The sequence below is a fragment of the Manis pentadactyla genome, chromosome 12 (genome assembly GCF_030020395.1).
Source record: "Manis pentadactyla isolate mManPen7 chromosome 12, mManPen7.hap1, whole genome shotgun sequence".
Classification (NCBI taxonomy): Eukaryota; Metazoa; Chordata; class Mammalia; order Pholidota; family Manidae; genus Manis; species Manis pentadactyla.
In genome coordinates, this window is record NC_080030.1 from 84,735,593 (window position 1) to 84,761,617 (window position 26,025).

Sequence of the window (26,025 nt, forward strand, 5' to 3'; positions counted from 1 at the left end):
ATCTGAATTTCTTCTTTGGAGAAGTGTCTGTTCAGACCCTCTGCCCATTTTTCAATCAGGTTATTTGCTTTTTGGGTGTTGAGAACATGTGAGATCTTTAAATATTTTGGATGTTAACCCCTTGTCAGATATGTCATTTACGAATGTATTCTCCCATGCTGTAGGATGCCTTTTTGTTCTACTGATGGTGTCCTTTGCTGTAGAGAAGCCTTTTAGTTTGATGTAGTCCCGTTTGTTCATTTTTTGCTTTTGTTTCCCTTGCCCAAGGAGATATGTTCAGGAAAAAGTTGCTCATGTTTATATTCAGAGATTTTTGCCTGTTTACTTCTAAGAGTTTTATGGTTTCATGACTTTCATTCAGGTCTTTGAAACATTTTGACTTTGTGAATAGAGTTAGACAGTAAGCCAGTTTCATTCTCTTGCATATAGCTGTCCAGTTTTGCCAACACCAGTTGTTGAAGAGGCTGTCATTTCCCCACTGTATGTCCATGGCTCCTTTATCATATATTAATTGGCCATATATGCTTGGGCTTATATTTGGGCTCTCTAGTCTGTTCCATTGGTGTATGGGTCTTTTCTTGTGCCAGTACCAAATTGTCTTGGTTACTGTGGCTTTGTAGTAGAGCTTGAAGTCAGGGAGCATAATCCCCCCAGCTTTATTCTTTCTTCTCAGGATTGCTTTGGCTATTTGGGGTCTTTTGTGGTTCCATAGGAATTTTAGAACTATTTGTTCTAGTTTGTTGAAAAATGATGTTGGTATTTTGATAGGGATTGCATTGAATCTGTAGATTTCCTTAGGCGGGATGACCATTTTGACAATACTAATTCTTCCTATCCATGAGCACAGGCTGTTATTTCCATTTATTGGTATTTTCTTTAATTTCTCTCATGAGTGTCTTGTAGTTCTCAGGGTTTACGTCTTTTACCTCCTTGATTAGGTTTACTCCTAGATATTTTCTTCTTTTTGATGCAATTGTGAATGGAATTGTTTTCCTGGTTTCTCTTTCTGCTAGTTCATCATTAGTGTATAGGAATGCAATAGATTTCTGTGTATTAATTTTGTATCCTGCAGCTTTGCCAAATTCAGTTATTAGTTCTAGTAGTTTGGGGGTGGTTTCTTTAGGGTTTTTTATGTACAATATCATCTCATCTGCAAGCAGTGACAGTTTAACTTCTTCCTTGCCAGTTTGGATGCCTTTTATTTGTGTTGTCTGATTGCTGTGGCCAGGACCTCCAGTACTATGTTGAATAAAAGTGGGGAGAGTGGGCATCCTTGTCCTGTTCCCAATCTTACAGGAAAAGCTTTCAGCTTTTCACTGTTAAGTATGATGTTGGCTGTGGGTTTGTCATATATGGCCTTTATTATGTTGAGGTACTTGCCCTCTATACCCATTTTGTTGAGAGTTTTTATCATGAATGGGTATTGAATTATGTCAAATGCTTTTTCAGCATCTCTGGAGATGATCATGTGGTTTTTGTCCTACTTTTTGTTGATGGATTTCGAATATTGTATCATCCTTGTATTCCTGGAATAAATACTACTTGATCATGATGGATGATCTTTTTGATGTATTTTTGAATTCGGTTTGCTAATATTTGTTGAGTATTTTTGCATCTATGTTCATCAGGGATATTGGTCAGTAATTTTTTGTGTGTGTGGTGTCTTTGCCTGGTTTTGGTATTAGAGTGATGCTGGCCTCATAGAATGAGTTTGGAAATACTCCCTCCTGTTCTACTTTTTTTAATACTTTAATGAGGATGAGTATTAGGTCTTCTCTAAATTTTTGATAAAATTCAGCAGTGAAGCCATGTAATCCAGGGGTTTTGTTCTTGGGAAGCTTTTTAATTACCAATGCAATTTTGTTGCTGATAATTGGTCTCTTCAGATTTTCTGTTTCTTCATGGGTCAGCCTTGAAAGGTTGTATTTTTCTAGAAAATTGTCCATTTCTTCTAGGTTATCCAATTTGTTAGCATATAAATTTTCACACTATTCTCTAATAATTCTTTGTATTTTCGTGGTGTCTGTAGTGATTTTTCCTTTTTCATTTCTGATTCTTTTTATGTGTGTAGACTCTCTTTTTTTTATTCATACATCGGGCCAGGTGTTTATCTGTTTTGTTTATTTTCTTGAACAACCAGCTCCTGGTTTCATTGATTCTTTTTGGTGTTTTATTCCTCTCAATTTTATTTATATCTGCTCTGATCTTTATTATGTTATTATGTCCCTCCATCTATTGTCTTTGGGCCTCATTTGTTCTTTTTCTAGTTTCATTAATTGTGAGTTTAGACTCTTCATATGGGATTGTTCTTCTTTCCTGAGGTAAGCCTGTATTGCAATATACTTCCCTGTTAGCACGGCCTTCACTGCATCCCACAGATTTTGCAGTGTTGAGTTATTCTTTTCATTTGTCTCCATATATTGCTTGATCTCTGTTTTTATTTGGTCATTGATCCATTGATTATTTAAGAGGATGTTGTTAAGACTCCATGTGCTTGTGGGCATTTTTGTTTTCTTTGCATAATTTATTTCTAGTTTCATACCTTTGTTGTCTGAAAAGCTGGTTGGTACAATTTCAATCTTTTTGAAATTACTGAGGCTCTTTCTGTGGCCTAGTATATGATCTATTTTTGAAAATGTTCCATGTGCACTTGAGAAGAATGTGTATCTGCTGCTTTTGGGTGGAGAGTTCTGTAGATGTCCATTAGGTCCATCTGTTGTAATGTGTTGTTCAATGCCTCTGTGTCCTTACTTATTTTCTGTCTGGTTGGTCTGTCCTTTGGAGTGAGTGATGTGTTGAAGTCTAGAGTGAATGCATTGCAATCTACTTCCCCCTTTATTTCTGCATAGATATTTATAATGTTTATATCCTCTTGTTGGACTGACCCCTTTATCATTATGTAATGTCCTTCTTTGTCTGTTGTGACTTTCTTTGTTTTGAAGTCTCTTCTGTCTGATTCAAGTACTACAACTCCTGCTTTTTTCTCTGTATTAGTTGTATGAAATATTTTTTTCCATCCTTCAATTTTAGTCTGTGTATGTCTTTGGGTTTTAAGTGAATTTCTTGTAGGCAGCATGTAGATGGGTCTTGTTTTTTATCCATTCTGTAACTCTGTGTCTTTTGATTGGTGCCTTCAGACCATTTACATTTAGGGTGATTATCGATAGGTATGTACTTATTGCCATTGCAGGCTTTAGATTCGTGGTTACCAAAGATTCAAGGGTAACTTCCATACTTTCTTAATTAGATTTAATTATTGTTTAATTTATTATGATGGAGTGCATAAAATCAATATGCCTCAGGGAAAGAGGTAGCAAACTTTATGAAACTAATTGTTTATACTCTGTCAATTCTCGAGTTTAGACAGTGACCAACATACTGTATTAAGAACAGTTAGAAAGATCATGGGGTTAATAGGGATGGTCAGAATACTGGCCTTTCTATTTCTTTCATTAACTTTCCATGAAACTGAAAAATTATAACTCTGATAGTATCTCTGTGAAACTGAAATATGGGCTCTCCAGTCCAGCAGCTCATCTTTTACTGTAAGTTTGCCCAAACACGAACAGTATTAGTAAAAGTACATACATGCAAAAAGTTGATTTGAAAGTTTTCGTTTGCTCAAATATTTGAGATCTTATATAGTTTTAATATCCAGCAAATCTTTTTCCTGATATGTCTACAACTTTAATATGTTTTAAAATGTCCACTTTAATCTGTCCTAATTGTCTTCAATGATGTTAGCTAACATTTGCTACACTCCAAGCACATCATCTCAGTCATTCTTGCAACCCTCTGTGGTAGGTACTAATAATATTTTAATTACATTAAAACAGTAGTAGAAATTCTCAGTTCTCTGACATTTGTAAGACAGTTTACTTTATATAAAATGAATTTATGCCATTTAAAAATTCCTTCGATCTCTTTCCTTATCTCCTGTCTCTTTCCCTATCACTGTTTTATGCCTGCTTCTTTCCCCCTTTTGCTATGTGTGCAAGTAAAACCAGTAGTAGTTTGTTTTGTATTTAAATATTTTGAAGTGGCTGAGCTGTACTGATAGCCTGATAGGATGTCCTTAATCCTGCAGCTGCAGTGCATGCAGTTCATACACACTTTGGCGCTTTTCTTATTCCTTCCAAGTATCTTCTGAGCTGTCAAATTCAACTGGCTTAAATAGTGTTTTACTTGAATGTGTCAAAAGGGATAAATTAACATATGTTTTCTTGCATACACTGGCATTTTGTATTTGAATCCTTGCCTTTTAGAAACCCCATTCCTGTTGCACGTTTGCTAAAAGTTAGATACATTAGGAGTATTTTCTACTTTTTAAACTGTTTTATTTGCCCTGTCAATATTGCACGGAAGTTGAGTATCACTCCATCCAGAGCTCTTTGACCTGCACCTCAGAGATAATGACAACATGCTTACAGGAACATCTTTTTCCTGTCAGCTTAACTTAGAAAATGGAACCTAATATATTTTTCACAACTGACTATACTGGTAGCCTACAATTAGTATGTATCTTTGAATATTCTTTACCACACGAATGAAATTGTGAATTCCAGGTACAATGAAAAATACCATCTGTGAAATGAATTGACATTTATTACAGCCCTTAGTCATCCTCCACATTTTTTTAAATTAATTAATTAATTTTTTTATTTTTTATTGAAGGATAATTGACACACAGTATTACATTAGTTTCAGGTGTACAACACAGTGATTCAACATTTATATACATGATAATTCTAGGTACCAGCTATCACCATACCAAATTGTTACAATATTTTGACTATATTCCTTATGCTATACATTACATCCCGGTTACTTATTTATTTTATAATTGGAAGTGTGTACTTTTTTTTTTTTTTTTTTGTGAGGGCATCTGTCATATTTATTGATCAAATGGTTGTTAACAACAATAAAATTCTGTATAGGGGAGTCAATGCTCAATGCACAATCATTAATCCACCCCAAGCCTAATTTTCATCAGTCTCCAATCTTCTGAAGCATAACGAACAAGTTCTTACATGGAGAACAAATTCTTACATAGTGAATAAGTAACATGGTGAACAGTACAAGGGCAGTCATCACAGAAACTTTCGGTTTTGCTCATCCATTTGAACTATAAACAGTCAGTTCAAATATGAATACTCATTTGATTTTTTTTTTTTGAGAGGGCATATCTTACATTTATTGATCAAATGGTTGTTAACAACAATAAAATTCTGTACAGGGGACTCAATGCACAATCATTAATCAACCCCAAGCCTAATTCTCAACAGTCTCCAATCTTCTAAAGTATAATGAACAAATTCTTCCATGGTGAACAGTGCAAGGGCAGTCATCACAGAAACTTCCGGTTTTGATCACGCATTATCAACCATAATCAGGTCAAATATGACTATTCGTTTGATTTTTATACTTGATTTATATGTGAATCCCACATTTCTCCCTTTATTATTATTATTATTATTTTTTTTTTAATAAAATGCTGAAGTGGTAGGTAGATGTAAGATAAAGGTAGAAAACTTATTTTAGTGTTGTAAGAGAGCAAATGTAGATGATCAGGTGTATGCCTGTAGACTATGTGTTAATCCAAGCTAGACAAGGACAACAAAACATCCACGGATGCAGAAGATTTCTCTCAAAACAGGGGGGGAGAGGTTCTAAGCCTCACCTCTGTTGATCCCCAATTTCTCACCTGATGGCCCCCCTGCGACTGTGCCTGTCTTAGGTTGTTCCTCCCTTGAGGAATCTTACCTGTCTCTGGCTAACCAGTCATCTTCCAGGGCCATACAGGGAGATGTAAAGTTGGTAAGTGAGAGAGAAGCCATATTGTTTGAAAAGGTTAGCTTTTTACTTCTATGCAGATTTATGCCCTGTGGCTTCTATGCCCAGCATTTGTCTTGAGGAATCTTTAGCACTTGGAGGAATTATGATACTCGGTAAATTCGATATGAGGCATGAATTCTATTTAAGGGTTATAATTAGGAAGGAAGAAGAAAAGCTATAGAGGTAGCAGACGGAAGAAAACATGGGGAGATTGATTATTTCTTTGACATATCTTCTTGTAGAGTAATTTAAGCATGTATAGGTTTTAAACTACTAATTAAATTGCACAAACACACTAACATAACAGGAATACAGTTACATAGCCAAAGCAGATCTATAATTACCAGCCATCTCCAGTGAGGCCAAGAAAACCAGTTAGGCATCCTAGGCATTTGTGAAAATTTGTCTATGATATGATGGATATTGTCCAACTGTACTTGAACAGTCTGAGAGAAATCAGACAAATTAAACAGCCCATTCCTGGGAATTGTTCACATCCCATATGTTCTTTTAACAGTAGATGGTCTATAGTCGCAAGATTTTGGAGCACTGCAACTTGCACTTCTCCTAATTCTTGGTTGAGTTCCGACAGTATAGATCCAGTCAAATTTGTTGTTTTACTGTATGCACAGGCCAGCTTAGATATCTCCTTCTTCATTCCAATGGCAAGTCCAGGAACCGGTGGGATGAATGCAGCTACAACTGCAGCATCGCCTGGATCTTTGTTGAGGTTTTTTGATGATCATCTTCTGCTATGACTCTTCCAGAGAGTGCTGATGTTGGAAGTTCTTCTTCATATTGTATCTTAGTTCATTTTCTGGGTAGTCAAATTAGACTTTGATCCTCTGTATAAATACAAACAGACCGTTTGCCCACACTTTGATCTGCCCTTTATACCATTGTGTAGAACTCATTGGAGGTAACCACACAGGAACTGCTTTTTTTTTTTTTTAAGAGAAAAGAATATTATCAGAAAAGTGTATCTCCATAGCCGATCATCTGACACCCTTTAAGTGATCAAAGTTAAGGATATTTAAAGCATGCATTAATCGTTGATTTACAGTTACTTTTATCCTATCATGGAGTAATCCCCCTTTTCTTTCTTTTTTTTTTTTGGTTATCTTTAATCTACACTTACATGAAGAATATTATGTTTACTAGGCTCTCCCCTATACCAAGTTCCCGCTATAAACCCCTTTACAGTCACTGTCCATCAGCATAGCTAAATGTTGTAGAATCACTACTTGCCTTCTCTGTGTTGTACTGCCCTCCCCTTTCTCCCACCCCCATGCATGCTGATCTTAATACCCCCTTTCTTCCTCCCCCCCCTTATCCTTCCCTGCCCAACCATCCTCCCCAGTCCCTTTCCCTTTGGTACCTGTTAGTCCATTCTTGGATTCCTTGATTCTGCTGCTGTTTTGTTCCTTCAGTTGTTCCTTTGTTCTTATACTCCACAGATGAGTGAAATCATTTGGTATTTCTCTTTCTCCACTTAGCTTATTTCACTGAGCATAATACCCTCCAGCTCCATCCATGTTGCTGCAAATGGTAGGATTTGCCCTCTTCTTATGGCTGAGTAGTATTCCATTGTGTATATGTACCACATCTTCTTTATCCATTCATCTACCGATGGACATTTAGGTTGCTTCCAATTCTTGGCTATTGTAAATAGTGCTGCGATAAACATAGGGGTGCATTGGTCTTTCTCAAACTTGATTGCTGCGTTCTTAGGGTAAATTCCTAGGAGTGGAATTCCTGGGTCAAATGGTAAGTCTGTTTTGAGCATTTTGATGAACCTCTATACTGCTTTCCACAATGGTTGAACTAGTTTACATTCCCACCAGCATTGTAGGAGGGTTCCCCTTTCTCCACAGCCTCGCCAACATTTGTTGTTGTTTGTCTTTTGGATGGCAGCCATCCTTACTGGTGTGAGGTGATACCTCACTGTAGTTTTAATTTGCATTTCTCTGATAATTAGCGATGTGGAGCATCTTTTCATGTGTCTGTTGGTCATCTGTATTTCTTTTTTGGAGAACTGTCTGTTCAGTTCCTCTGCCCATTTTATAATTGGGTTATTTGTTTTTTGTTTGTTGAGGCGTGTGAGCTCTTTATATATTTTGGACGTCAAGCCTTTATCGGATCTGTCATTTTCAAATATATTCTCCCATACTTTAGGGTTCCTTTTTGTTCTATTGATGGCGTCTTTTGCTGTACAGAAGCTTTTCAGCTTAATATAGTCCCACTTGTTCATTTTTGCTGTTGTTTTCCTTGCCCAGGGAGATATGTTCAAGAAGAGGTCTAAGAGGTTTTTGCCTATGTTTTTTTCCACGAGTTTAATGGTTTCATGGCTTACATTCAGGTCTTTGATCCATTTTGAATTTACTTTTGTGTGTGGGGTTAGACAATGGTCCAGTTTCATTCTCCTACATGTAGCTGTCCAGTTTTGCCAGCACCATCTGTTGAAGAGACTGTCATTTCGCCATTGTATGTCCATGGCTCCTTTATCAAATATTAATTGACCATATATGTTTGGGTTAATGTCTGGAGTCTCTAGTCTGTTCCACTGGTCTGTGGCTCTGTTCTTGTGCCAGTACCAAATTGTCTTGATTACTATGGCTTTATAGTAGAGCTTGAAATTGGAGAGTGAGATCCCCCCTACTTTATTCTTCTTCCTCAGGATTGCTTTGGCTATTTGGGGTCTTTGGTGTTTCCATATGAATTTTTGAATTATTTGTTCCAGTTCATTGAAGAATGTGCTGGAAATTTTATAGGGATTGCATCAAATGTGTATATTGCTTTGGGCAGGATGGCCATTTTGACGATATTAATTCTTCCTAGCCACGAGCATGGGATGAGTTTCCATCTGTTAGTGTCCCCTTTAATTTCTCTTAAGAGTGACTTGTAGTTTTCAGAGTATAGGTCATTCACTTCTTTGGTTAGATTTATTCCTAGGTATTTTATTCTTTTTGATGCAATTGTGAATGGAATTGTTTTCCTGATTTCTCTTTCTATTGATTCATTGTTAGTGTATAGGAAAGCTACAGATTTCTGTGTGTTAATTTGGTATCCTGCAACTTTGCTGTATTCCGATATCAGTTCTAGTAGTTTTGGAGTGGAGTCTTAAGGGTTTTTTATGTACAATATCATGTCATCTGCAAATAGTTACAGTTTAACTTCTTCTTTACCAATCTGGATTCCTTGTATTTCTTTGTTTGGTCTGATTGCCGTGGCTAGGACCTCCAGTACTATGTTAAATAGCAGTGGGGAGAGTGGGCATCCCTGTCTTGTTCCCGAACTCAGAGGAAAAGCTTTCCGCTTCTCGCTGTTCAGTATAATGTTGGCTGTGGGTTTATGATATATGGCCTTTATTATGTTGAGGTACTTGCCCTCTATTCCCATTTTGCTGAGAGTTTTTATCATGAATGGATGCTGAATTTTGTCAAATGCTTTTTCAGCTTCTATGGAGATGATCATGTGGTTTTTGTCTTTCTTTTTGTTGATGTGGTGGATGATGTTGATGGATTTTCGAATGTTGTACCATCCTTGCATCCCTGGGATGAATCCCACTTGGTCATGGTGTATGATCCTTTTGATATACTTTTGTATTCGGTTTGCTAATATTTTATTCAGTATTTTTGCATCTACATTCATCAGGGATACTGGTCTGTAATTTTCTTTTTTGGCGGGGTCTTTGCCTGGTTTTTGTATTAGGGTGATGTTGGCTTCATAGAATGAGTTTGGGAGTATTCCCTCCTCTTCTATTTTTTGGAAAACTTTAAGGAGAATGCGTATTATGTCTTCTCTGTGTGTCTGAAAAAATTCCAAGGTAAATCCATCCGGCCCGGGGGTTTTGTTCTTGGGTAGTTTTTTGATTACCGTTTCAATTTCTTTGCTCATAATTGGTTTGTTTAACTTTTGTGTTTCTTCCTTGGTCAGTCTTGGAAGGTTGTATTTTTCTAGGAAGTTGTCCATTTCTCCTAGGTTTTCCAGATTGTTGGCATATAGGTTTTCATAGTAGTCTTAGTAATTCTTTGTATTTCTGTGGAGTCTTTCGTGATTTTTCCGTTCTCATTTGTGATTCTGTTGATTTGTGTTGATTCTCTTTTTCTCTTAATAAGTTTGGCTAGAGGCTTATCTATTTTGTTTATTGTCTCAAAGAACCAGCTCTTGGTTTCATTGATTTTTGCTATTGTTTTATTCTTCTCAATATTGTTCATTTCTTCTCTGATCTTTTTTATGTTCCTTCTTCTGCTAACTTTAGGCCTCATTTGTTCTTCTTTTTCCAATTTCGATAATTGTGATGTTAGACTATTCATTTGGGATTGTTCTTGCTTCTTCATGTGTGCCTGTATCGCTATATACTTTCCTCTTAAGACTGCTTTCGCTGCATCCCCCAGAAGTTGGGGCTTTGTGTTATTGTTGTCATTTGTTTGTATATATTCCTTGATCTCTATTTTAATTTCTTCGTTGATCCATTGATTATTTAGGAGCATGTTGTTAAGCCTCCATGTGTTTGTGAGCCTTTTTGTTTTCTTTGTACAATTTATTTCTAGTTTTATACCTTTGTGGTCTGAAAAGTTGGTTGGAAGAATTTCAATATTTTGGATTTTGCTGAGGCTCTTTTTGTGGGCTAGTATGTGGTCTATTCTGGAGAATGTTCCATATGTACTTGAGAAGAATGTATATCCTGTTGCTTTTGGATGTAGAGTTCTATAGATGTCTATTAGGTCCATCTGCTCTACTGTGTTGTTCAGTGCTTCCGTGTCCTTACTTATTTTCTGCCCAGTGGATCTATCCTTTGGGGTGAGTGGTGTGTTGAAGTCTCCTAGAATGAATGCATTGCAGTCTATTTCCCCCTTTAGTTCTGTTAGTATTTGTTTCACATATGCTGGTGCTCCTGTGTTGGGTGCATATATATTTAGAATCATTATATCCTCTTGTTGGAATGAGCCCTTTATAATTATGTAGTGTCCTTCTTTATCTCTTGTTACTTTCTTTGTTTTGAAGTCTATTTTGTCTTATATTAGTAGTGCAATCCCTGCTTTCTTCTCGCTGTTGTTTGCCTGAAATATGTTTTTCCATCCCTTGACTTTTAGTCTGTACATTTCTTTGGGTTTGAGGTGAGTTTCTTATAAGCAGCATATAGATGGTTCTTGCTTTTTTTATCCATTCTGTTACTCTGTGTCTTTTGATTGGTGCATTCAGTCCATTAACATTTAGGGTAACTATTGAAAAGTATGTACTTATTGCCATTGCCGGCTTTAAATTCGTGGTTACCAAAGGTTCAAGGTTAGCCTCTTTAGTATCTTACTGCCTAACTTAGCTCACTTATTGAGCTGTTATGTACACTGTCTGGAGATTCTTTTCTTCTCTCCCTTCTTATTCCTCCTCCTCCATTCTTCATATGTTGGGTGTTTTGTTCTGTGCTCTTTCTAGGAGTCCTCCCATGTAGAGCAGTCCCTGTAAGATGTCCTGTAGAGGTGGTTTGTGGGAAGCAAATTCCCTCAGCTTTTGTTTGTCTGGGAATTGTTTAATCCCACCATCATATTTAAATGATAGTCGTGCTGGATACAGTATCCTTGGTTCAAGACCCTTCTGTTTCATTGCATTAAGTATATCATGCCATTCTCTTCTGGCCTATAGGGTTTCTGTTGAGAAGTCTGATGTTAGCCTGATGGGTTTTCCTTTATAGGTGACCTTTTTCTCTCTGGCTGCCTTTAAAGCTCTTTCCTTGTCCTTGATCTTTGCCATTTTAATTATTATATGTCTTGGTGTTGTCCTTCTTGGGTCCTTTCTGTTGGGAGTTCTGTGTATTTCTGTGGTCTGTTCGATTATTTCCTACCCCAGTTTGGGGAAGTTTTCAGCAATTATTTCTTCCAAGATACTTTCCATCCCTTTTCCTCTCTCTTCTTCTTCTGGTACCCCTATAATACGGATATTGTTCCTTTTGGATTGGTCACACAGTTCTCTTAATATTGTCTCATTCCTGGAGATCCTTTTATCTCTCTCTATGTCAGCTTCTATGCGTTCCTGTTCTCTGATTTCAATTCCATCAATGGCCTCTTACATCCTATCCATTCTGCTTATAAACCCTTCCAGAGTTTGTTTCATTTATGTAATCTCCTTTCTGGCATCTGTGATCTCCCTCCAGACAGACTTCATCCCATTTCTCTGCATCTCTGTCAGCATGTTTATGATTTTTATTTTGAATTCTTTGTCAGGAAGACTGGTTAAGTCTGTCTCCTTCTCTGGTGTTGTCTCTGTGATCTTTGTCTGCCTGTAGTTTTGCCTTTTCATGGTGATAGGAATAGTTTGCAGAGCTGGGACGAGTGACGGCTGGAAGAACTTCCCTTCTTGTTGGTTTGTGGCCTTCTTCTCCTGGGAGAACTGCGACCTCTATTGGCTTGTGCTGGACAGCTTCGCATAGACAGGGCTTCTGCTTCTTGCCTGGCTGCTGTGGAGTTTATCTCCACTGTTGCTGTGGGCGTGGTCTGGCTCTGGCTGCCACGCCAAAGTGGTGGAGTCGCGTTGGAGGGAGAGTGGCTGGGAGGCTATTTATCTCCTTAAGTGGCCTCCGTGCTCCGTGCAGCCCAGGGGATTAGGGTGCCCAGAGATCCCCGGATTCCCTACCTCTGGATTAAGTGTCCCGCCTTGCCCCTTGAAGACTTCCAAACAGCACCCGTCAAAACAAAACAACGACCGGAAAAAAAAAAAAAATGGTTGCTCGTTTTTCTTTATTCTCAGGCGCTAGCCTCAGGCATCTGCTCACTGGTCTGCTGCCCTGTTTCCCTAGTATTGGGGTCCCTATCCTTTTAAGACTTCCAGAAAGCGCTCGCCAAAACAAAACAGCAAGAAAAAAAATGGCCCCTCACTTTTCTTATGTCCTCTGGCGCCAGGCCTCCGGTACCCGCTCACCATTCTTGCTGCCCTGTTTCCCTTGTATCCAGGGCCCCGCGCACGCACTGTGTCTGCGCTCTGGCCCGGATGGCTGGGGCTGTGTGTTCAGCAGTCCTGGGCTCCGTCTCCCTCCCACTCTGCCTGCTCTTCTCCCGCCATGAGCTGGGGGGAGGGGCGCTCAGTCCCGCTGGACCGGGGCTTGTATCTTACCCCCTTTAAGAGGCACTGGGTTCTATCAGGTGTGGATGTGGTCTGGATGTTGTCCTGTGTCCTCTGGTCTCTATTCTAGGAAGAGTTGTCTTTGTTATATTTTCATAGATATATGTGGTTTTGGGAAGAGATTTCCGCTGCTCTACTCACACCCCCATCTTGGCTCCACCCCTCCTACATTTTTTTAATGTATTTTCCTTTAGGTTATTTCCCTGGCTATGGCATCCAACAGAGTTTTATGAATGTATATGAAATTTAAATTACCTTTCTTATATGTTGATACAGAAACTTTTAGGTTTATGCCTTTGAGTTATTAAATGTCCATTGCAATAGGTAGTTGAGAATGGACTATTCTCCTAACATGTTTTATTTCCTTCTAAACTCACTGTAAGCCCAGACACTTTTAATTATTCATATTCTATTAAATTTAGAACAATTGTGATAGTGTATAACCAGTACATTCTAAAATTTTTCCTTTGTTCTACTGTTTAGGTATTCCAGGTGCTGAATGAAAAGAAACAGATACATGCAATAAAGTTTGTGAACTTAGAAGAAGCAGATAACCAGACAGTTGATAGTTACCGGAATGAAATTGCTTATTTGAATAAACTACAACAACATAGTGATAAAATCATCCGACTTTATGATTAGTAAGAATTTGTTTTAATTTAGAAAGAAATGTTTTTTGGCTATAGTTCTTCAGATACATACTTAATAAATCTTAATAGTATACCCTAACCATTTTTTGTTTTGTTATTTTTATTTGTTTATCATGTCAGTGAAATCACAGACCAGTACATGTACATGGTAATGGAGTGTGGAAATATTGATCTTAATAGTTGGCTTAAAAAGAAAAAATCCATCAATCCATGGGAACGCAAGAGTTACTGGAAAAATATGTTGGAGGCAGTTCACACAATTCATCAACATGGTATTTTAAAATCGTGTTACATATAAAGTTAAAATATCTGTTAATAGTGTTCTCTTAAAAAAATACCCCTATACTTTTAAAGTATTGTCATCTTTAGACTAGATAAATTAAATTATTTGGAAGTTTATTTAAAGATGAAGGGACAAAATCATTTCTTTAACCAAAGGATATAGATCATGAATTCAAGTCCCCATATCCACAGTGCATTCATAATATGAAATGTATCTATTGGTATTAACATAGTCCATAATCATGGGTCTCTAAATACTTATAGCAGGTCTGAGACTTTGGAATTCAAGCATCCTAAAAATCTGTGATGTTATTTCTCTGATCCTTACACCTTTTGTATTGTGTGCCTTGTATGGGAGTTGGTTTTGTTTTTTAACTGTTAGCCTACCTGCAGGGTTAGTTTTCCACTTTGCTTGGACTTGTTTCTTTTCAAGCCTTCTCTGTCTTTTCCTTATTTTTTAAAATAATTGTTAACCTAGATCATTGTAATTTGTCTCCTCATATCTCCCTGCCTGTAAGTTAAATGATAATACACCTGTGATCAAGATGAGGACTGTAGGGCTGTAGGGATGGAAGCATCAGGAATCTTTGGTCCTGCTCTCGAGCGCGCAGAGAATCACAGTGGTTAAGAGCATAAACTCTGCAGCTGGACTGCCTATGCTCAGTTCATAGCACTGTCACTTATGCTGGGTGACCTTGAACAAATTAGTTTACCTTAGTTTCCTCATTTTAAAAATGGAGATAATAATAGTACTTGCTTCAGCATTGGTATGAGGATTACATGATTCCATACAAGCAACAAACTTTGGCTAGTACATGGCATGTAACGGGTGATAATGTGTGTAGAATATATTTTTTAAATGAATACTTAATTTGATCGACCAAATAAATCAACTTGGCCAGTAGATAGTGAGATTTTTTTTTTCTTAGAATGTTTTACATTGTCTAAAATGGACTTTTATTTTGAAGGGATCGTTCACAGTGATCTGAAACCTGCTAACTTTCTGATAGTTGATGGAATGCTAAAGCTAATTGATTTTGGGATTGCAAACCAAATGCAACCAGATACAACAAGTATCGTTAAAGACTCTCAGGTAAGATCGAATGGGTATTTGATATCATACAGTATAGTTCAATTCCTTTTCACCAGTTAAGTATTATTTTGCTAATGGAGATTTTATTTTTACATACCTCATTCTTCAAAGGCTTTGAAGTCTTTTTATAAGAAAAGATACTATAACAGTAAAATAAATAAAAATCAAAGCCATGTCTAATACAATTTGGTATAGAAAGTCAAGATCAGGTTTCAAATAGATGCAGCAATTTTAAATGATTTTCCTGTAGCTGAGACAGAGAAGCAGTAATGCATGCCTTAGAATCATCTGGGTCACGATCTAAAATTCACCTGAACTTTGTCTCAGAGAGAGTTTTCTGATACCAGCCAAAGGTGGAATTCTGTTACATAATGCCTTTCTTATCACTTAAATTTGGAAAAAAATTCTTAGGTGGGCCTTATATTGGAAACATCATAATAAACATCGACTTAACTGCATTTTATAATAGGGTGTGCAATAGCAAACTTAGTAAATTGTCCCCATAAAAACTTAGGTGTTACCACCAAAAAATAATTTAATATAATCCTGCTAGAGCCAAGCTAATGTGTTTAATATATAGAGATTTCTGATGTAGATCTGCCCCATCCTAGGACTGAAACTAGACTCTTTTTAGGAGGAATACATGCCCTTAACACAATTCTATTTGGCAGTCACTTCTCTTTTTATTAAAAATAAGGCTGAACATTTAGTTGTACAACAAATTGAAGATACCTTTTATAGCAAGGCCCTAAAATACAGATATTCCATGTTTGAAAGCAGAACTGTTTGTTTTAGAATAAAGTGAATTCATTGTAAGGTTGGCATAATGCTACTTTGGAAATTTGCATGGTTTAGGTACTCACCCATCTTAGTTTAGACATAGGCCTAAGGAGTACTTGTTGACAAAGCTAGGTTTTTGTTTGGTTGATTTATTTTAAAAAGGTATTTTGGTTTTATTCCGGCAGAGTCACAGAAATGAGTGATTGATCAGTTACTTCAAAGTTTATGGCCATGAAAGTGATGTTAGCCTGGACAGTCTTGTAGTAACCCATCAGAATCACTGAAAAACCTCAACATTCTGAAAGGGATCAGTTTTCTGATTATGAGCCCAATTTATTTCTCTGGAGTGGTGAAGAAAATGTTAATATTGGTGTTAGTTATTTGAAATTTTCAAAGACTTTATTACTGAAATCTATAATTATTCAAGTTTCCAATAATCCGGCATTCATATTTTGAGAAATCTAAAGCAGAATGAACTATTTTCATTGATTTGTGTTTTCTGTGTTTTGGCAAATAGGTTGGTACAGTTAATTATATGCCACCAGAAGCAATCAAAGATATGACTCCCTCAAGAGAAAATGGGAAGTCCAAATCAAAGGTACTAAAAAGGTTATTTATATCCCACTTACCTGGCTAAGGAATGGGCTATTTTCTGAATGAACTTAACAGATAACTGAAAGTTATTTTTTTTAAGTTCTAAAACTTTTTAGTCTGTTACAGAGCTCTTGCCTTGTTAAGCAGATTGTCACGGGATTCAATTTCACCCTTTTTAATTGACTTGACATTGATCTTTTAATATGGTGATGTCTCATAGTGGTACCTACAAGCAATGCATTTAGGATATTTTTTGAGTTTTAATTTAAAGAAAAAAATTAAGACTAAATTAGCTCTGATTTAGACACCTTAAGTAGCATTGGATTAGTAAACTTTGAGATCTTTTTTATTTCCTGATTCTTACATTTTATTTCTTACCATTTATTCATTTGTGAATTCTACATTTCCAAGTGCAACTCTAATATATACTTTTTCCCAGTCTGCCACTGGCTAATTTCCCACTTAGCTTATTTCCCCATCTTAGCAAGCTTTATGTCAGCCTCATTGGTTCCCCTTGTTGGACAGTGTTCCTACCATAATCCCAAGCGAATCTTTCTTTCTCTGTAGCTGTATAACCAAATGGGCAAGCACACTTTCTTGTCTAGAGACCTACATTCAGGTTTATAGATCGGCCTCTTCATTAACAACTGTCTTCAATAAATTAGGCTTACACACAGTACCTATTTTAAAAGTAATTAAGCATTACCTGAGAAGGAATATGAAATAGTATGTTGTCCAGCCTGAAACAAATGCTTGATAAGTGTGCTTTTATTTACTAAATTATGTTTTCTTCCCTAGAAAACTGTGGCTTCTAAATATCTTTTCAAATAACTCACCTAAAATTATGCCAAATAGTCTCATAAAAATTCTTTTTATATCTGTTTAGCTTCTCCTTTTCTTCTAATACTTATATTTGGTCTTTTTTTTTTCTTCATTAGATTATATCAAAACAATCTAAATTTTAAAGTAGAGCAAAAAGAGGTTGACTTTTTATCAATTTTCAGTTTTCGTTGTGTTCAGATAATGGGATCTATTTTATATGTCATCCTATAAAAGACATATTAACATCTCTCCACCCCCTTCCCTGACCAAAATAATTCAATAGAATTTTCCTTAACATAGTTACATTAAATGTTTCCACAACAAAGTTCATAACTATCATCTCTTCCTGGTTGATTGGACCTTTTATCATTATAAAGTGGCTTTCTCTCTTCTGTTAAAAGCATTTTGCCATGTTCTCTTTTTCTAACTAATATTAACATTTCTGTCTTCTGCCTTTCTTTTTTTTTTGCTTTTGGTTGTATTTGTCCAGTTCTTTTTGCCTTCTACCTTTCTGTATCATTTGATTTAGATTAATCCTTTGTGGTGAGCATGAAGTTTCATTTTGTTTTCATGTATTTTTGAGTATCTTTCCAAAGAGGATTTTAGCTATTCTTATTTATTATGCCCACTGCTATGTTTAAAGGTCTTACTCATGTTCTATTCAAAGTCAAAAGGATAATTATGTTATAATACTGCATTATTTCTAATGAAATTCTTTAATACAAGGAACATTTAATAATAAATAATATTTACTAAGTATTACTGTAATCAGAAACTATTGTCTATGCTTATCCATAGCTTATGGTTATATCATTTAATGCCCATGACAATGTACTTTTATTATTTCTATTTTAGAGGTGAGGAGATGGAGATTCACAGAATTATCAGCTAATGTTAAGACCAGGATTCCAGCCCCACCGATCCTGGCTCTATAGTTTGTGTCCTTGGGTTTAGGATAGCTCAGCCTATTAAAAAGCTATACATTTAAATCTATACAACTTTAAAAAATCTATATATGCTTATATATTATGAAATTTGCATAAAAACATAATCATACTTTTTGGGAACACAAATTTAAAATTGCAGTTTATTTTTTTTAGATTTTGTGTTTTCACAAGCTAACAATGTACTTTTGTTCCAGTTGAAATATTTTAATTATGAATTGAGAAATTTAAAGTGAAACTCATCTCTTGGTAAAATAACTAAATGTAATAAGAACTAGAAAAAGATGTTTTGTCATGTAAACAATCTAGTACTTGAATGTTCATTGAGTTTTAGTTATTTAAAGTATTAGGGCATTATATAGGTATATATATGTAATATTCTAACATTTAATTTTTTATTAAAATAATAACATCATCATCATTATTATGTTTTTTTCACTTAGATAAGCCCCAAAAGTGATGTTTGGTCCTTGGGATGTATTTTGTATTATATGACTTATGGGAAAACACCATTTCAGCATATAATTAATCAGATTTCTAAATTACATGCCATAATTGATCCTAATCATGAAATTGAATTTCCTGATATTCCAGAAAAAGATCTTCAAGATGTGTTAAAGGTAACATTAACAGTATAAGGATATAGAGGAACAGTATTTCATATTTTTAATTATTTGCTTAAAAGAAATTGCTGAAATGATTGGAATTATGTAACTGGCTTAGATATAACTGATATAGTGAAAGGAATTGCTGACTGAATTAGCTTTTTAAAGCATGTTAAGTTCATTTTGAAAGTGCTTTAAAACTTAGATTACTTGAGGATTTTGTGAAAATAACTTGAAATAATCTTGTCATTTCTGAGTAGGCTATCTAGAAAGCAACTTCTATAATGTGATGCAATCTCAAAAAATATTTTGTATCAATATTATGTAAGAAAATTTGCTTTAAAAAAAACCCTTGTTTTTTTTTTAAAGTTAATCTTTATTTTTATAGTGTTGTTTAATAAGGGACCCAAAACAGAGGATATCTATTCCTGAGCTTCTGGCGCATCCATATGTCCAAATTCAAACTCATCCAGGTACTTTGTAAAAAATCAGTTTGTTACCAGATTATTAATATAAACAGTTTTTTAGCTATGAAAAAAAAAACACTACCAGAATCTGAATTTCCTACTCTTTTCTAGCCTGCTTCCTTCTTGAGGAAGCTCCTTTTATGCTAAATACTAAAATAAATGAAATCACCCTTTTCTTGCTAGCTTCCATTTTTATTTACCTTCAATAAGAAGTTATGACTAGAGATAAATAACAAGAAGACCATTTATTGTGCTGCTAAACAGAATGTGTACTTGTATATGAACTTGTGTTTTTCTTACTGGTACCAATTTGTTAACTGATTTTTTTTTACAGGTAACCAGGTCGCTAAGGGAACTACTGAAGAAATGAAATATGTTCTGGGCCAACTTGTTGGTCTGAATTCTCCTAACTCCATTTTGAAAGCTGCTAAAGTAAGTCTATCTATTCTCTGTCTACATTGTTACTGTTTTGTATAATTTAGTGAGTTAGACACTTAAATGGGTAATCCAAAGAGAAGTTCTTCTAATCATAAAATCAACTATGAAGTATATTTCTCCATTTAAATACTTACCATGTACTTTTTGACAAATAAAGGTTTATTTGAGTCTCATTCTTAATTGTACAAACAGCACAATTCCAAGTGGATTGTCATGTAAGGTACATTCAAAAGATTGCTGTCAGGTCTCAACTGGAATAATTTTAATAAAGAATTTGTCTTTTAAATCAACACCATTCTTAATACAGCTTTTAAATTCATTTCTTCTAGCCAACTTGCTTCTTTTCTTAAACCATCATAGAGAAATCACAGTATTTGTTACATGTAATGACTTCTGTGAAGCTGTATATAGCAGTCAATACATTTCTCAAAACAAATGTCTCAAATATTTCAGCCTCCCACTGTCGATTTATATCTATACCATAATTTTTGAATTTCACTGTCACCAAACACCTAGTCATTTCTAGAACCCTATGTATGCTTATTGACTAACTGTTTTAGTTACCAAGCAGATTCTAATTATATATTTCACTTATAACATTATAAAATTATGGGAGCTTAAATTAAAAACACTCTTAGCTTTCTGGTAGGGGTAAATCCAATTTAAGATGCCAAGAATTGGGCCATATTTCTGGAGGAATTTACTATACATTAAGCTATTATATTTGCCTTCATATAATATCAGGTAAATTTTTCTTAAATTTTCTCAAGTGCTAATGGCTAAATCAATGGCTTTTGGAATTAAAATTGGACAAAATTTGTTTTATAATTTTGTTTTCTATTTCATGTCACCATGTTTTAAATTTCTACTGGTGTATTTTTTAAAATTTTATATAAATAAAATTGAGGTTCATTAGTTACCTTTATCACTAAGGCTCTGTGTTCCCTGGTGGCAAAGATGTCTATCATCTTCATAAATTAGATGTTGACTTAGCCTTAAATCCTTTCTTAAATATATAGATTTTAATGTAGCTAATTATTTTTATATAACAACTTGTATGATATTTTTAGTGTCTTCTGTTTGTTAGTTTAAATATCATCTGAAAATAGATTTCCTAATTAGTGTATTTTATATTATAGGAATTTATCTAAGACTGGCTTTATTTAAGAAAAAGTAAGGGAGATCAAAAAGGCCTTGAAGATACATATATGTGATTTTTAATGGCTATGTGACATTTCTTTTACAGAAAGATTGAGCTTCAGCTCATGATAGATTCTTAAACCAAGCTAGGTGTTTAAAATTCTTAATTATCTCCAATAATTTATGAAATAATTTCCTAATTATAAGAATGAGAGAAATTTATCACATAATAGAATATATAGAGTTATCTTTATTAAACTGATAATACATTCAATTTTAAAAGTTTCAAAACAGATATGTGTTTTTAATTTCAGACTTTATATGAGCAGTATAGTAGTGGTGAAAGTCATGGTCCTTCATCATCCAAGACAGTTGAAAAAAAATGGACAAAGTGATTTGCAGCTACTCATATAAACTGTCAAATATCACCTGTAAAATATATTGGACTGTTATACTCTTGACTGTCTGTGGAAATCTACTCTTGAAGACAGCTACATTCTGAAATCTCATTGGCAGAAAAATTCAGTGGGTTGTCCTAAAAAAAAAAATACTGTAAAAGTAATAACCACTAACAGCCACTGTATATATTAAATTGTAGATTGTTTTGTCTCTTTTATGCTTTCCTGTAAATATAATCTAATATCATTTCACACTTGGTATAGTGGGTAGACAACTGAAATATATTCTGAAGAACTATGTAAATAAAGCTTTGTAGCATAAAATGACACTAAAAATGTCAAAGCTGTAAAATTATTTTCTTCAAGCAAATGTATTGGTGTGGCAGCAAAATTAGCAAAATTCATAATAGAAATTGAGCCAAGGAAAAACATGAGAGTAGACCTTAGTAAATGAACTTCCAAGAAAAAAAATTCAAAAGAGTTTGACTCCTTGCTTTTTTAGCACTGATAGAGTCCAGAGTTTTAGGGCTGCACTTGGTTCTTTTAATTCTTTTAATAATCACTCCATAGTATATATTATAGTTCACTTTTGGTGGTGTACATTCTGTGGGTTTGGGCAAAATATAATGACGCATATCCATCACTATACTATCATAGAAAATACTTTCAGTCCTATAAATTCTTTGTACTCCACCTATTCATCCCTCTCCTAACCCCCAACCCCTGGCTACCACTGATTTTTTTTTACTGTCTCCATAACTTTTCTTTTTCCAGAATGCCATATAGTTGGAATTATACAGTATATAGCTTTTTCAGACTGGCTTCTTTCACTTAGATATAAGCATACCTTGATGGCTCATTTCTTTTTAGTGCCTTTTAATACCCCACTGTGTGGATGTGCCACAGTTTATCCATTCATCTACTGAAGGTCATTTTGATTGCTTCTAAATTTTGTTTATGAGTAAAATTGCTATAAGTATCTGTGTGCAGGTTTTTATGTGGCATAAGTTTTTAGCTCCTTTGGGTAAATACTAAAGAGCATGGTTGATGGACTATATAGTAAAAGTCTTTGTAGTTTTGGAAGAAACTACCAAGTTGTCTTCCAAAGTGCCAGTATTTGGTGGTGTCAGTGTTCCAGATTTTGGCCATTCTAGTAGGTATGTACTTGTATCTCATTGTTCTTTTAATTTGCATTTATGTGGCCATATGTGGAACATCTTTTCATATGTTTACTTGCTATCTGATATCTTCTTTGGGTTGAGATGTCTGTTAAGGTCTTTGGCTCATTTTTAAATCGGGTTGTTTTCTTAAGGTTAAATTTTAGGTTTTACTTTGTATATTTTAGATAGTTCATTTATCAGATGTGTCTTTTTTCAAATACTTTCTCCCAGTCATCTGTGGCTTATCTTCTCATTTTCCTGACATCGTCTTTCACAGAGCAGAATTTTTTAATCTTAATGTAGTTTTGCTTATAAATTATTTCCTTCATAGAGTGTGCCCTTGTTAAATCTATAAAGGCATCACCACACCCAAGGTCATCTAAGTTTTCTCCTATGTTATCTTCTTGGGAGTCTTACATTTTTGCAGTTTACATGTAAATATGTGATCACTTTGAATTAATTTTTGCAAAGAATGCTAAGTCTGTGTCTAATTTCATTGTTTTGCATGTGGATGTCCAGTTATCCTAGCACCATTTGGCCATACATTGAAAAGTCTGTCTCTGCTCCGTTGTGTTGCCTTTGGTCCTTTATTAAAGATTAGTCATATATATATATATACACACACATACATATATATATATATACACACACACATACATATATATATATAGAGAGAGAGAGAGAGAGAGAGAGAGCTCTATTTCTGGGTACTCTGTTCTGTTCCATTGGTCTATTTGTCTATTTCTTCACCAATACCACAGTCTTGATTATACTGTCGCTTTATATTAAGTCTTAAAGTCCAGGAATGTCAGTCCTCCAACTCTGTTCTCCTTGAGTATTGTGTTGGCTATTTCTGGGTTTTTTGCCTTTCAATATAAACTTTAGAATCCATTTCTTATATCGACTTGAAAATTTGCTGGGATTTTGCATTGAATCTATAGATAAAGTTCAGAAGATCTTGACAATGTTGAGTTTTCCTATCCATGAACATGGAATATTTATCCATTTATTTAGTTCTTCCTTGATTTCATTCATTAAAGTTTTGTAGTTTTCCTCATAAAGACCTTATACATATATTGTTAAATTTAAACCCAAGTTTTCATTTTTTAGGGTAATGGAAATGATGTTGCATTTTTTATTTCAAATTCCACTTTTTCATTGCTGGTATATAGGAAGATGATTGACTTTTGTATGCTAACTGTATCCTGCAACTTTTATATAATAGCTTATTAGTTTCAGGGGTTTTTATCATTGTTGATTGTTTTGGATTTTCTACATAGACGACTGGGCCATCTGTAAACAAGACAGTCTTATTTCTTCTTTCCCAATCTGTTTATCTTTTATTCTTCTTGTCTTATTGCATTAGCTAGCAGTTGCAGTATGATGTTGAAAAGAAGTGTTGAGGGGATTTCCTTGCCTTGTGTCTGATCTTAGTGGCAAAGCTTTAGGTTTCTCATGTTAGCTACACTTTTAAGTGTTTTTTTTTTATATTCTTTATCAAATTGAGATATTTCTCCTCTATTCCTAGTTTACTGAGCTTTTATCATGAATGGGTGTTGGATTTTGTCAAATGCTGTTCTGCATCTATTAATGATGATCATGTGATTTTTCATATTTAGCTTGCTATGATTGATTACATTAATTGCTTTGTGAATCATTCCTTGCACACTTGGTATAAATCCCAACTGGTTGTGGTTTATAATTCTTTTTTATACATTGTTGTCTTTGATTTGCTGCTATTATATTGAGGACTTTTGCATCTAGATAGGTGATCTGCCTTTTTCTTCTGGCTTCTTTCAAGATATTTTTACGTTCATTAAAATATGGCTAGTTGTTGATTTTTTTGTCTTTAGTACTGTTTGGCATGTGTTATGCTTTCCAAGTCTATGAAATCACATATCTTCTTGATTCTGAAAAATTCTCAGACGTTATCTCCTCATATCTGTTTTTCCTTGATGGTTTCTTCTTCCTCAAATGTATGACTCTTTCATTGATTTTTTCAGTCATTTTACACAGCGCAATTTTATATTCTGTACTGCGATTATTTTTAGTTGAATTTTTTTTTTCTCTGCTAATTCTGCTCATGGTTTCTTGCTGTGTTGGAGGTTCCAAGACCATCACAAGTTTGATGATTTGCTAGGAGAACTCAGACTTCAGCAGGTAATCAAAAACTCATTGCTATGATTTATTATAATGAAATCATAAAGGGATTAATCATAAAGCAGTATCACAACGGGAAGAGGTGTCTGGAGCAGAGTCTGCAGGAAATAAGTACACACTCCCAAAGGTCCTCTCCCAGTGGCTTACTCGGGATGCACTTATGCTAAGCTGTGACAGTACTCATGAAATGTTATCTACCACAGAAGTTCATTAGAGACTTGGCACCCTGGGTTTTTACTGAGGGCTGGGCATGTATTCACCTTTTGCCTAACACACACCAAAATTATAGGCCCCAGGAAGAAAGCAGGTGTTCAGCATAAACCACAATGCACCTCACCATTTAGGTACAGGGAGCCGCTCATTATTTAGGCAATTGCGGGAACCTTCCTAAAATCTAAGTTCCTAGGCTCCAGCTAAGGGCCAACCTTGCAAGCAGGCCTTTTTAAGGATAACAGTCTCAGGCTTGTTAACTCTTTTCTGTACACTTACCGTCCTGTGAATTTGTCGGGGTTTTTTTTTTATGATCCCCCATTTGCTTGATCACAATTGTTAGAAAACCCAGAAGACACCAGTGTTTGTTATTAACTTAAACCAGTATCAGTCAAAGTTGGTTAGGTTTTGCCACAGTAACAAGCAACCCTAAAAGATACTAATAGCTTTAAGCAATAACATTCTCTTTCTTACTAATGTCCGTAGGGGAGGGAGGAGGACTGCCCTGGGTTGCCCTCACTCTTGGGCCCTGGCTGTCTGTCACCCCCATCTGGCTGCAGGGCAGGCAGAAAGAGAAAGTGGTAAAATTACATGATGTCTCTCAAAATTACCACTTGAAAGTGACACCTCTTACTTTTCATAATTTATTAACTAAAGAAGTTACCTGGTTTAATGTAATAACCATGTGCCTAGAAAGAGAAGAACTAAAAATATATGATGAACAACTAATTAAAATTTATAGGAAGATACAGCAATACTCTTTTTTTACTTTGATTCAATCAGGGTTCCCTCCCTGTAGTTCAGAGCCTCCTAGGACTACTAGGTATGTAGTGACAGAATAAAAGTATTCTATTTTTTCTTGCCATACCTTTTCTGAGGGTTTTTATTTGATGCTACTTTCCCAAAATAGTCACAACTGCAGGATGCTCTCTGTGGCTCTCCCACTGCCCTTCTCCCCTTTTCCTCTCTGCTCTACTTCTCCACCTCTGCCTCCAGTGAGAATGTTATGTTGAAGAGGGAAATGTACTAGTAATCACATTAATTAGTTGCTGAATAATTAATGTAATAAATGACATTTATTGTGTTATGTTTATAGAGTCATATATATTTATATATGGAATTAAAAATTTGCATGCTATGTTATATTATCAATATAGTAAATTAGCACATTTGAGAGAATAAGATGAGAAAGGTCCCTGTAGCACAGGTAAGGAAGAGGTGACTGTGGATGCTTGTTTATGTTCCTAACACGGCAGGGTGAAGGGAGGCAAGAACACAGTCGGCGTTCGGTCAGGTGGAGCAGAGGAGCCGTCTCCAGCTCTGTTGCAGAG

The 26,025-nt window shown here is 35.2% G+C and overlaps 1 protein-coding gene across 3 annotated transcripts in view; it reads left to right on the forward strand.

Annotated features, from left to right (window-relative positions):
- Positions 1–21,380, forward strand: part of TTK (TTK protein kinase) — a 75,515-nt gene extending 54,135 nt beyond the window's left edge. For all 3 annotated transcript variants that reach the window (XM_057489372.1, XM_057489374.1, XM_057489373.1), the window contains exons 15-22: positions 13,435–13,592; positions 13,722–13,873; positions 14,852–14,976; positions 16,274–16,354; positions 18,560–18,736; positions 19,110–19,194; positions 19,523–19,620; positions 21,081–21,380. In XM_057489372.1, the coding sequence (XP_057345355.1) occupies positions 13,435–13,592; positions 13,722–13,873; positions 14,852–14,976; positions 16,274–16,354; positions 18,560–18,736; positions 19,110–19,194; positions 19,523–19,620; positions 21,081–21,161 (957 nt within the window). In that variant the 3' untranslated portion in view covers positions 21,162–21,380. The remainder of the gene's footprint in view (positions 1–13,434; positions 13,593–13,721; positions 13,874–14,851; positions 14,977–16,273; positions 16,355–18,559; positions 18,737–19,109; positions 19,195–19,522; positions 19,621–21,080) is intronic.
- Positions 21,381–26,025: the final 4,645 nt, after the last annotated feature.